Below are 13,882 nucleotides of genomic sequence, written 5' to 3'. Positions count from 1 at the left end.
CTAACTATAACGTGTGTGAAACCTATGGTTTTTTCAGTGAATTTGTACGTTTTTTTAAATTCTAAGTTATGTATGTTTTTTTTTTTAAGGTTTTTCACCGTGCGCGTACCGTACGCCCATGGTGCCCTTCGTGTACCGTACGCTTACGGTGCGCTTCGCGTGCCGTGCGCACGCTGAGGGCGCGCGGTGCGCTTCACGCACCGCGCGCCCACATTACGCAGTTCGCGGAATTTTTCCGTTTCTACCGTATGCGCACGCTACGCGTACTCCGCGATTTTTCGCAAAAAAATTAAAGGAAATTTTGGCCCTTGGGGGTCCTTCTGGGACCCCCTGACAACGCCTAGGGGGTCAGGAACTGTCCACCCTGCCCCCTTTTCACGTTCTCCACCTTTGTTTTTCACCCCCTCAGACTGCGAGAGACAAAATGGCGGCCGACACTTCCTGGTTTTGACCGATTCGAATGTTTACTAAGATCTAACAACCAATCAGAATCCCGCTCGCGCACGGCAGCGTGCGCGTATGGTAAGTTTTACCGTACGCGCACGGTACGCACTTATAGATATATATATGCTTTTAAATGATATTTTCTCAGGAAATACTGAACAGATTTACACCAGACCTGCAAAAGGCACATCCCTGACCTGAGGACTACCTCTCTGCCAAATTTCAAGTAATTCTGTTCAGCCGTTCGGGCTGTAGCTTGGACTAAAGGTCCTATGGAAAAATGAATGGGGAAAATGCGTTTTAGGACCCCCCTTTTTCTCAGCCCCCGCTTGACGAATCCCCCCGAGACTTTCAGGGAAGGAGCGGAGCAGAGCGCCTCACCTATTTTGAAAATTTCGCGAGGATTCGTCAATCGGCGCCAAAGTTATTCCAAATAGAATGTTGCGGATTTCCTATGGAAACACGATCCTAACTATAACTCTCTACTGGCGACCGCCAGTAGATAATATATATATATATATATATATATATATTCAAAAATAAGATTCTCCTCTTTTTACAGGAAATAATCGTCCAGCACTCCAGAAGGGGTAGGTCACTCGGATCTTTATTTTAAACGACAAACATCTGCGCGTTTCAGCAGTCTCAGCTGCCTTGTTCACGATGTTGGAGCACCATCATTTTTTTCATTAAAGTACTCTATCACAGAGTAACAACAATGAGGAAGGACTACCAGAGTTTCAACACATTTGCCTGCACACTCCTTCTTTTGTTGAAAGTGGCGGCCATATTTAAATGTATAAGGTGCACACAAAAAATAACAAATCACTTGGATAGTTCCAATTTATACAATATATTCTGCAAAAATGAAAACGCAGAATATTTTTCATTCACAGATGTTTGTGCCATATTTCAACTTTGTCTTCCTGGATTTATATAAATCACAGAGATATTTCACCCCTTGCATTTCTAATCCAGATTAACTGACAAAACAACAATTAATAATGCCTCTACTGAACATCCAATAGTAGCAAAATCGTATCTATATATCTGCATCTATACATTTTACAATATATGTGTTTCTTTGTATATATTTTCATAATAGAAAATATGGTGTTTACCAGGGAAATAAAGATGGTATTTTTTTTCATTCCTGTATACCATTAAAAAAGTCGCAATTTATATCAAAGAGCTAGTGCTTTGTGAAAATTAATCATTGAAAGTGCCAGTGCTTCACAGTATATTCTTATACATATTTCATAGACTAATTACAAAAAACACTTTATCAAATAAATACATAATTAAAATATCATTACATATTTAAAAATTTAAAGTTTTTAAAGTGCAAGTGCTATACAGTACATTATTATACGTATTTCATACACACACATATACATATATATATGTGTGTGTGTGTGTGTGTGTGGTATATACATACATATGTGTCTGTGGTATGTCGATAGATAGATAGATAGATAGATAGATAGATAGATAGATAGATAGATAGACAGACAGACAGACAGACAGACAGACAGACAGACAGACAGACAGACAGACAGACAGACAGACAGAGAGATAGATAGATAGATAGATAGATAGATAGATAGATAGATAGATAGATAGATAGATAGATAGATAGATAGATAGATAGATAGATAGATAGATAGATAGATAGATAGATAGATAGATAGATAGATAGATAGATAGATAGATAGATAGATAGATAGATAGATAGATAGATAGATAGATAGATAACCAGTAATCACCAGATCGCCACTGGGCAGTCACAGTTAGGCCATCGTTTTCATCGGAAATGCCTTTTTTGTTGTGCTAATAGTTCCATTTGACAAATCTTTACGATGCTATACGGAAAATCGCACTTTTTTGCCTAGTTTGTGCATTGAAAGTTTTGTAGTGACCTGTCAAGCAGTGGGCGAGAAAAAGGAGGGGTCCCAAAACATAAAATCCCCATGCATTTTTCATAGACCATTTTAGACAGCATGAACGTAAAAATATTTGTATATCTGGATAGTTGGGTCTGAGGGACTCACTGTGAGTATCGTGGGATCCCCAGTTATAAAATAGAGCCTTCTGATTGGCCCAGGGAGCTTTTCTTCGCTTGGGCCAATTTGCTCTTGCAGGAGGCAAAGTCCTGCGGGAGTGAGCACTCTGATTGGCTGCCAACAACATGAGAAAAATGTTGCTGGCACCCATTACTAGACTTGGGGGCACAAGTTTAAAACAATAAAAATATAAGGGGTCGAGGCAGGGATACCCTGCTCCCATAGGCCCTGTGGGATGGAGGTCCCAGAGGGTCACATTCAAAACAAAAAAAGGAAATGGAGGCTCACAATTTGTTTTGGGGGGATATTTAGGCGGGAGGCGGAGTGGTGGCTCCCTCCAGAGCCGGTTTATTCCCTGCAAACCCTATGCCCTGTGGCCAATTGATGTAAAAAAGGGGAGGGGCCCTAATTCTGAGCCTCTGCAGACCTCAGGGATCCAATCCCCTGGGGCCAAAATTGAATTTCAAGGAAGAGGGGCAGCTCAGTTACAGTGCCCGGGGAGGCCACTCCTGGGACAGAGTAGTTTCCCTGCCTGCAGCAGGGAAACTAGGGAAGGCAAGTCTGCTCCTCCCACCAGTTTGGAACAAACGTTTGTTCTATTTCTTGCCCACAATCCTGCAGGCAAGGAAACAGAACAGATATTTATCCTGCCAGGAGGGAACAGATATAGATAGCTGCTTCCTCCAGACAGAAGCAATGCCGGCTCCCGCAACCTGGGCAACCCATGGTCCTCAATGTGTTGTTTATGGGTGCCACGGCTGGGCACTGGGGCACCCACCTCTGGCCCTGAGGAAAGGGGTCCCCAGGGCCTGAGAAGGCTGGGGAGAGGAGCCATGGACCCCATCCCCTTTTTAAAATGGGTATGATCCCCTGGGGCCTATTAAGGTTTGGGGAGGGGAGCCGCAAGGTCCCCTCCCCTTTTAAATAACATATGGCCCCAGGGTATGGGGTTCCGAGGCTTGTGAAGGCTTGGGGAAAGAGGCTGCGCAGCGTCCTCCCCTTTTTTAAGTGGAGTTGGGCCCCCTGGGGATGTGGTACCCTGGGGCCTGATAAGGTTTGGGGAGGAGGCCTGTACCGCTCCCTCCCCTTTTAAATAATATATGGCTCTGGGGGATTGGGTCCCCGGTGCCTGTGAAGGCCTTGTGGCAGCGCCCCTCTTTTTAGTACCTACCGGCCTGGGGGATGGGGTCCCTGGGGCATAATAGGGCACGAGGAGGGGGCCCATGGAAACTTCCCTCTTTAATTTAATTTGAGCCTGGGGGGATGGGGTCCCCATTGGACTAATGTGGAGGGGTGCTTCATGCCCCCATTCTCCTAATATCAGTGTTGCTTCGTAGGTCACCAGGTGAGCACGGGAGCCTCCGTCTAAGATTTAAAGAAGCCCCGGAGGAATGCGGTCCACGACAGGCTCATGGAGAGGGGCTGCGCGACCCCCTCCCCTTTTTAATTAATCTTGTAGATTTCACTGCGTCACTTTTACGGGGCCTTCCTGTATGGGAACGCCCACCCTGCATACATTATACCTGATGCAGGTATAATGTGACGCAGGGCTTTACAACGTGACGCATCTCCCTAGATGCGTCACGTTGTAAATAGGCTGCATTTTTTGCGCCACCGTTGCGTCAAAAATAGTGACGCAATGGTGGCGCAGGAAGGTGCAAGGGGCTTGTAAATCTGCCCCAAAGTCCTCTCCGTGCACATCCTAATACTCCAATTCCTTATATAGCACAAACCTAGCTATGAAGCAACAGAGCACTGTATGTTACATGAAGGGTTGGGAGACAAACTACAAGACGAACTACAAGATATTGTGCATCAAGTGGGGATTACACAAATACATTTTATACACATTAAATTTCACATTTTCTAGGCACAGGGAGATTAAGTGATTTTCCCAGAATCATACAATGTTGAGCCAAGTGCAGGGGCTGGGATTTGAATGTGGGTTCCCAGGGAGGCAGCTCTAGCCCCTAGGCCGCATCTCCTCCCATTAAGCATGCATTGATTCTGGCTAGTGAGCAGAGAAATTTGCATACTTGTACTGGACACATATGCAGGAAATTAATGCAGTTTGGAGAATTGTCCTACTATCTCTTTCTTTCTCTTCCTGTTCTCTCACTGTGTCTTTATATTTGTTGCTCTGCTTCTCTGTCTCAATCTTTCTCTTTCCTTCTTTTCATCTATTCATCTCAACCCAGTGCAGTACAGAACTCTTTGCCATTATTATATTTTTGTAAACCTATGCTAGCTAAATTGTATTCTGAGAGGATATTCGTAGAAGTTTGCTAACTGGAAATCAGGCTTGCTAACTCACATGAGTTGTTTTATTTTATATTTGATGTAACAGAACCCCAACAGTCTCTCCTTAAAGTGATGAAATGTGAGTATAGAGAACGGAATATTTTACCTTATGTACATCTCTATACAGTTCAGGCTGTATATGCACATCAATAGGGCAGGGATATCTAAGACTCAATCAAACACGATTCACAGCTATTTTGCTGTGACTTACTCTTATAGTTTTCCTGAATTCCAAGAGTAAGCCAGAAATACTTCTGAATACCATGGGCCCGATTCACAGAACAAACTTAAGACAAAATCCAAAACTTAGTACCATTTTGGTATTCACAGAATGCACTTACTACTTCTGGTATTCACAGAATGAACTTTCTACTTTTGCGATTCAAAGAATAAACTTACTACTTTTGCTATTCACAGAATGGATTTACGACTCCTAACTTTACGTCCGCACTCGGGCCGGAAATTCCGGCCCGGAGGCGGAGCTTCTGGCCCGGAGGCGGAACTTCCGTTCGGGAGGCGGGGCTTCCGGGCCGGAGGCGGAGCTTCCGGGCCGGAATTTCCGGCCCGAGTGCGGACATAAAGTTAGGAGTCGTAAATCCATTCTGTGAATAGCAAAAGTAGTAAGTTTATTTTTTGAATCGCAAAAGTCGTAAGTTCATTCTGTGAATACCAGAAGTAGTAAGTGCATTCTGTGAATACCAAAATGGTACTAAGTTTAGGATTTTGTCTTAAGTTTGTTCTGTGAATCGGGCCCCATGTGTACTATAAAAGTAAGCCACATTAAAATCTTTGGGAATAAGGCACACTGACTACTGCAAATAAAATTGGTAATAATATACATAGTTTAAAAATCTTTTCTAAAATGAGGTGCATCTCTTCCATGTTACATAAGGAAGGTTCATTGGAGAGCTGAAGATACATGGAGAGTCTTTATTTTCATGAACCAACCTGGTCGAAGATCTCATCAAATGTAGGCCTTCGTTCCATTTGCTCACTCCAGCACTGTTTCATCAACTGAATGCATTCCAATGGGGCTTGGTCTGGTGCAACAGTTGGTCGACACAGAGGAGGGGGTTTCTTCACCTTTCTTATAATTTCTGTGATAAAAAGAAGTTCTTAAAAGGTCTGTGGAACTTGGCAGTTGGCATACATTACACACATGGCACGCATTCATTTTTCAGTATGTCTTTAGTTTAACGTTTTATATATTACCAACATGCCACTTGTGGATGTGCATACAGCTATTTATATGAAATAGGTGATTATGTTTAGGTCATAATGTGTTACATTTTGGAGACTAGGAAGTCTGGATAGTTGATTATCTACGATCAAAATGTGGCAGATATTTGGACCACAATCTGATCAATTTATTGTAAAGTTCAATACAAAGAATGTCTTAATGCTTACACTTTGTTGATTGTTTGGGGTCAATTCATAAAGGTATTTATACGAAAGTGAAGTGGTACCCCTGTAAAACTACTTTCCATACTCATAAATACCTTTGTGTCTCATACCTTTGTATTCAGAGCAAGCACTGATGTAAAGACTTGTTTGAAATCAATGAAAACATGAGCCTGATTCACAGGGGCATAGCTTATTCAGTAAGATTCAGGGGGTGTGAATTTCAAATAATTTCCCAACTAAAATAAGCAGTGTGTCCCGGGTGAACGGGTGAGATTGTCAAGTTTTGTGATGGGCTGTTTCCACGAGGATCAGGGTCCGTGCTGGTTTGCATTAGTAGGGCCTTTAGGGCTGATTTAAAGTTTGGAGGACAGGATACTCATCACAATGGTGCCAGAGTACCCCATCCGCTAAACTCAATGTCCACCCACTTGATTTTTGTTTGAAATTGGGTTCCTGGTTGACTGGGATGGAAGCCCTGGTCACACAGTAACCACAATCCTAGTCAGGGTAAGTCTCACACACACTCTAAATTATCCTGTGCTCACCCTCTGGTAGCTTGGCACAGAGCAGTCAGGCTTAACTTAAGAGGCAATGCATTAAGTATATGTGCTACACATCAAACAGTAAAACTGAGAAAACACCATGCAAAAAGATTCCACACCAGGTTAGAAAAACAGCTCTTAATTTAATAAATATGACAAAACCAAACCGACAAAAAATCAAATAAGTAGAACGAGTTATGAATTTTAAAAGAATAAACTGTAAACTGTAAAATAGTGCATAGACCAATAAGCGCCTATTTGGGATATCTAGTTGAGCTGGACAAAGTCAAAAGTTCAGGGCGACCACGATGGAGCGTGGGCCAGATACAGGGATCCAGTAAGGCCCACTGAAAAAAAGAATCTTGATCCTGGTTGTGACAATGATGATGAGGGGTGAAGCCGAGCGATGTGTCGTGTGGATCCCACAGCTGAGGTGATGCGCCGATTTTCTCCACGCAACAATGGCAATACGCCAGTTCTGAAGATGATGCGCTGGTTCCGAGATGCAACGTTTCCGAAGATGATGCACCGGGTTTCTTCATGCTATAGCAGGGATGCGTCGATCTTCTCCACACAATTTTTGAGTGAGTGCATGTCTGCAGTTTTAAGAAATGTTTTTTTGCCATATATGAAAACATGAAGTTCAGACTTAGGCTAACACAGTGGGAATTAGATCCTTTCAAGCATGAGTTACCAACAGCCAATGCATAGGGTATACCCACTAAGCTGAGGAGGATATTCCCTTCCACCATGGACACCTCCAGTTTAAAAGGTGTGTAGGGATCTCTGAGAAGGCATGATTGAACTACTCAGTTGATCCGTACAAAATAAGAAACCAACCAACTTTGGTGGTGAAATGTGTTGTAGTTTCCAGTAATCAGTGGGACCTGCACGTTTGTGGACAACATAAACTTAGGATGGTGCCAGACTGATTCTATGCACCCCTGCAGGGTTTGTTATCCCTAGAACCAGCTAGCTCATAGTGCCACCTTAGCCCCCCCTAACCTAGACAGGGAGCGAACAGTTCTGGCAACTATTGAACATGACAACCCTGTTCCCTCAGGAACCCTGGTGACAGATCTAGAACTTTTCGCTCTGACACTCATGCTCTCGTTTGCTCAGAGAAATATCCACAAAGAATACACAAAGGGACTTTTTTCAATATTAATTCCACCAAAGTTATTCTTGTGTAGAAAATATGTGCTGCAATGATCAATAAACTTGCTGAGACAACTTGGTCATGCATACATATAGAGTATTATAACAATCTAGCGTACTCTTATTATGCAAACCCTAACCTCCTTGTCTAAGGTGTAAGTGTAAGGTCTGCCAAAAAAAACCTTTTGGATGATCTAACCCCTTAAACTGGTGGGCAAGAGTGTAGGACCACATCTTGGATATGAACTGGACACCCCACACAGAGATATCAGTTAGCTGCTGGGCAAAAGCTTCAGCATGCAGGGACCCCTCAAAGTCAGCAGAAGTGTCTCCTCTGATTATACATGGAAAACAAAAGGTTCTAGATAGAAAAAGGCATCCTTGCCTTGGGCCAAGTTGTGATCAGGCTGCTATTGTTTGTATTCCACAGATAGCTGTGTCGCCACATGAACATAATAACGTATTTGTATAACACACGTGAGAACCTTGTACACAATGCAAAGGCAGTATGATAGTGTTTTCATGAAGTTCTCCATGTTAGCAATGTTGCTGTTTCCAAGAAACTTAGCCCAAGTGTCTTGAATGCAAATGTGTGTCTAAAGTCGACGTGACATAGTGAAGGCAACTTTAGGAAAGAACTGTCTACATATAATATGGAACTATTCCCTACCCGGATGAACTAAGACACAAGACAGCGGCGATGCATTAGTTCTGAAGTGGCTGTTCTAATGGTGATGTGCTAGTTCAGAGTGCAATACACTGTTCCTGTTCCCGCAACAGCAGTGATGCATTGATTCTGCTCTCGCAACAGAGGATGCATCAGTTCCACTGGAGCGAGCACCTTAGGCCCACTACCAATGATCCAGGCGCAGGAGAAGGGTGGTTAGAAGTCTGTTATGCCCTGAGACTTCAGATCAGGAGTCTAGTCAGCTATCCCTTGCAGTCACTCTGGGTTCAAGTGATGGAGGTCCAGTCTTTACCTAGTCAGAGAGAGCAGCAGGCAGAAGGGCAATAGAGCAAGGCCTCAGTTCTTTCAAGAGCAGCAGTCCAGCAGAGTGGCAGTCCTTTAGCACAGCAGGTCTTCTTCCTGGGAGAGTGGCTACAATTACAAGTCTGGAACTGTACTCAGTTGATGTCAGAGGTCCAGTACTCATACCCAGTTGTGCCTTTATAGTGGGTGTGACTTCAAAGAAGGGTCTTTGAAGTGCACAGAGGTCCTCCCTTCTTGCCCTGGCCCCAGACTCCTTATAGGGGGTATGCAACCCTTTGTGTGTAGACAAGACACAGCCTATTCAGTTGTAAGTGTGAGGCTGTGCCCAAGGCTTTCTTCCCAACCTCCAAGGAATATTCCTCAAGTCATACCAAAGTTCTATTTGTGTGTGGCTGTCTAAAGAGAATATATAAAGTCCAGCTGTCACCCCACCTCGCCAGTGATCAGAGACAGGCAGCAGGTATCAAATGGCTAGGACGAGAAAAATTTCTGCCTTTCTAAAAGTGCTATTTTCAAAGTAGTAACAATAAATTTGACTTTTTGCCATTAAAGAGGATTAAACATTATCATTCCATGGGTACTAAACATGAGAGATCTACCTTCTCTCTATTAGGAATTACAGCTTACGAGATGCAATAAGGAATCCCCAATGTTATCCAATGAGAAGGTCAGGCCTCACAGTAGTAAAAAAGGAGTTTGGGAGTTTTTCACTGCCAGAACATGTAAAACTTAAAGGTACATGGCCTACCTTTTAAATACACTGCATTCTGCCCTACTTTAGGGGTGACTCATATATATTAAAAAGGAAGGTTTAGGCCTGTCAAGAGTTTTAACCTGCCAGGTCGACATGGCTGTTTAAAACTGCATACACAGGCTCTTGATTGGCTGGCCTGAGACATGCTTAAGGTACTATTTAAGTGGTTGGCACCATCAGTGCTGCAGGCGAATAGAAGCATTTAATTTACAGGTCCTGAGCACATGTAGTGCACCTTACTAGGGACTTATAAGTAAATTAAATATGAGCCAATGTTACCATGTTTAGAGGAGAGAGCACATGCACTTTAGCACTGGTTATCAGTGGTAAAGTGCTCAGAGTCCTAAAGCCAATAAAAACTAGGTCAGAAAAAGAGAAGGAGGAAGGCAAAAAGTTTGGTGTGATTCTTCATAGAGGGATATTTTTCAACACTTTTGAATCAGGGGAGAGCACATTTTAACCTGAGAAAGTAAAATTCACTCTTTCGGTCTAAAACTTCCTCAAATGGCCTAATGGAGTAGGACCCATCGGAGGAAAGCCATCTGACTGTCTGCCCTGTTTAGCATGGATGGTCAGATGACTTTGTTTTAACAGTCTGTTACTATCAGGTATAACCTGGTGGTGAGGGATAGTAAAAAAAAAGAGAAATTGCCTCCATACCATAGACATTACTACCATAGTGAAGGGGTCATTATTTTTTTTCTTTTTCAAAAATCAAATTCCAGCTATAGGAGTTTGGTTTTGGAAAATAAAAAACTTTGTGAAAGTTAGATGGCCAGCCATCATCGAGTCGTCCATCAAGCTTTTTCTTCATTGACAGGAACTCCCTTGATGGCTGTTCCTGCCAATGTATAAAAATGACTGCAAAGCCGGCAGTCATTTCAAAGATTTTAGGGTGGTTTAAAGGCAAGGTGGCTGATGTACAGTCCTCTGCCACTCTGTCTGCCTTTATTCCATCCACCAAACCCATAATCGGTCTAGAGTAGCACAACAAGTGAAAAATGATAGTTTGAATGCTACCTCAAGTGATTTCCAGTAATTGGACTATTTGCAAGCATTGAACCTATCACCTTTTGGGTATTTGATTGCTAGTAGTATGCCTTGAAACCTGAGACAGGCGCAGCTTTCCAGGCTTACTATTGCCAATGTTTATATATTCCAAAACGTTGTAGATTTGCATAAATTCACAAAAAACGAAAGTAAGAATTCTTCTCTTCCAGGACATGTTAAACTTAAAAGCACATGTCCAACATTTTAAATACATTGCAACCCTGCCCTCTGGACTGTTTAGGGCTTACCCTAGGGGTGACTTATATGTACTAAAAGGCTTTACAGTTAATTTTGCCAGTCCTGAGATATTTTTAAAAGGCTACTTAACCCCTTCGCTGTGGCGCAAATTCTGCCGCAGCGCTGGGGGGGGGTGAGGGGTGAGCACGGCGCCGCCATGCTCATGACGGAACCACGCCGTCATGAGTCACGGGCGAGCTGTGCTCATGACGGCGTGGTTCCGTCACGACTCCGCCCACTCTCTATTTCTCCCGCACAGGCGGGGAATTAGTGCCGCGTGGGAGGAGCGGCCGCCAACGGCCGCAGCATGACGGAACCACGCCGTCATGAGCACACGCCGCCCGTGGCTCATGACGGCATGGTTCCGTCATGAGCACGCAAGGGGTTAAGTGGGTGACACAAATAGTGCTGCATCCCACTAGTAGCATTTAGTTTACGGGCCCTAGGTACAGGAAGTACCACCGGACTAGGGATTCAGAAGTAAATTCAATATGCCAATTGTGTAGGAGCTTCTGTTGATATGTTATAAGGAGAGCACAAGCACTTTAGCACTAGTCAGCAGTGATAAGGTGAACACAATCCTAAGGCCAGCAAAATCGAAGTCAGCAAAAACCAGGGAGAATTGAAGGCAAAAAGTTTGGTGAAAACTACACCTAGAATGTCTGGTCCAATAAGGGGTTTTTTGGTTGCATTACAAACAGCACTAATCCCCTTTGATATCTGGACAAAGGTTCATTCTTGTCAGTTTCATACACTACCCTCACTGAGGGCCTGATTCGCAAAGGTAAACTTACACTTTTTAGTAAGTTTATGATTGTTTGCAATTCACAAAATATTTTACTATTTGTATCTTTGCAACTGTGGAGGCTTCTTCGCACATGAGGAGATAGTTTAGTCCTATCTTTATATGTGCAGAGACTTCACCATCATAAAGATACTACTAGTAAAATACCTTTGTGAATAGCAAACAATCGTAAACATACACAAAGGTTTATGTTTACCTCGTGTATATTCAGTAGATCAAGATATAGAATATCGGGCAGAAAAAAGAGGAAAGAAAGAGGAACAACACCAGATTCTTATTCCTATACACTTAGGGGCGATTACGATGTCATGCGGAAAGCCTCCGATTGGCAGTTGGATTCCCCTAAACCATGTTGGAACCTATACGCCCGACTCGGTCGGACACAATTCCGTTCGACCGATTACGATGCTTGCTGTTTGAAAGGAAACCCATCGGTCAGTCCAAATCAGTTCCGATCGGCATTCAGGGAATCTAAGTCGGTCGAAGCTGAATTGTACAGCTCTACGGACAGTGTTTCCAACCGATGAATTACGATGTTGGATTCGGACAGCCTTTCTGACTTGGTCTGTCTGACATGAAAAGGCTCTCGGAAACTGACTTTGGGGGCTCCTATCAGGCCCCCTGTTATCCTGAGGCCTCCGGTTGGGGCCCGTGGGAGTACCCAAGGGACCCCCCCCTGTGAAACCATGCACAGTGTGGCAGGCGCAATGGGGTGCCCTCCACAGGGTGCAGGGTTTTCCGCAACCACCTCTTTTTGCATTGGGAGCATGTGTTGTTGGTCGGACCACAGGCTCACATTAAAGTCAATGGGAGACTTTTCGAGGAGTGTTTGGCAGCATCGTAATCAGTCGTGTGGACTCGCTGTCGGTCAGAACCGATTCCGACAAGGAGTCAGGCGGTTTGCTTTCCAACATCGTAATGAGGCCCTAAAGATTCAAGATGAGAGAATCTAGGCTAAATTCAAAACCAGGGAAAGATTTGGTGAAGAATCAGCCAAATTGTGAATGGGCTTCATTTTGAGTATATAGTATTCCGTTCTTAAGGAGGAGGGCCATGGTGAAGAGTCTCTAGTTGTTTTCATCTAAGGTGCTTTAATAGTGGTGTTCAAGCAATAGTAAAACATGCTCCTGTGCCACTATATGGCCAAGTCATTGGGAGCAATCACCAGCACATGAAGTAATTTGATTGAGTTTTTCATTCTGCTTCATCTTTTATGCTCTCAGTTAGTATTACCTTATTATATCGACTTGTTATGCTTTTGTATGTTGACTGGATTCCATAATTTTTCTTTTTTTTTCATTCTTATCATGGGCTATATATAGTACTAAATACATCTGCATTTCAAAACCATAAATTCACAAAATCAAAAGGCTTGCAATTACAAATGGTGTTGGTTCATATACTAAACCTCCTTCTATGAGACGGAAAAGCCTTTCCAACTCAAAAAATGGGGGGTTGCAAGTCATTATCCATCGCAATTAGTTGGAAGGGTGAAAGTCGTGTCTGCCCTTAATTGCATTTTGCAATGGTTTATATCAGAGGTTTGCGAGTGCAATTGTGGTAGCAAACAAAATTTCAGTTACCAACAAGTCAAAAAGGTTGGTGAATTACTTGCAAAGTGGAAGCATCCTCGGCGGAACAGTCTGCCCATAGGGAATCATGTTGGGCAGCCTCGGGAAAGTAGGCAGAGACTTAGGAGACCACTACATGCTCCCCCGCTGTGTTCCTAAAAGGGAAAAGAAAATCAAGCCGCACCTGTTCCTTCAATGGGCAAGTACTGCTTTAAAAATATGATTATAATTTGGGAAAGTAAATACCAGGATGATAGTCTGCTGTTCTTTGCAGGGAACCATCCATATATTTGCAGTCAATCACAGGGAGTTGTATATTCTAATTATAATTCATTAGGCAGGAATTTTTGAGATACCCTTTCAATATGCAGTTTGCAATGTGACCCTGTACCACATGGGACCATTGTAAATTTCATACCCATTCACAAACCAGTCGGTGTCCAAAGTGCACATTGTGGTTTGTGAATGCTCCTTAGTACATGGGGCCTTATGTTATTTAAATGACAGTTAAATATTTTTATTAACTTAATGGTCCTCCGGCATCATAGACTTCTGTATTTCT

The 13,882-nt window shown here is 43.2% G+C and overlaps 1 protein-coding gene across 1 annotated transcript in view; it reads right to left on the bottom strand.

The window, feature by feature from the left end:
- LOC146805930 (retinal guanylyl cyclase 2-like) overlaps positions 1–13,882 on the bottom strand; it is a 468,140-nt gene that overhangs the window by 138,789 nt on the left and 315,469 nt on the right. Inside the window, exon 12 of the mRNA XM_085620568.1 lies at positions 5,757–5,905. Coding sequence (XP_085476694.1) covers positions 5,757–5,905 — 149 coding nt within the window. The remainder of the gene's footprint in view (positions 1–5,756; positions 5,906–13,882) is intronic.

Source organism: Triturus cristatus, chromosome 8 (genome assembly GCF_964204655.1).
Source record: "Triturus cristatus chromosome 8, aTriCri1.1, whole genome shotgun sequence".
Classification (NCBI taxonomy): domain Eukaryota; kingdom Metazoa; phylum Chordata; class Amphibia; order Caudata; family Salamandridae; genus Triturus; species Triturus cristatus.
This window is presented reverse-complemented; position numbering and strand designations above follow the sequence as displayed.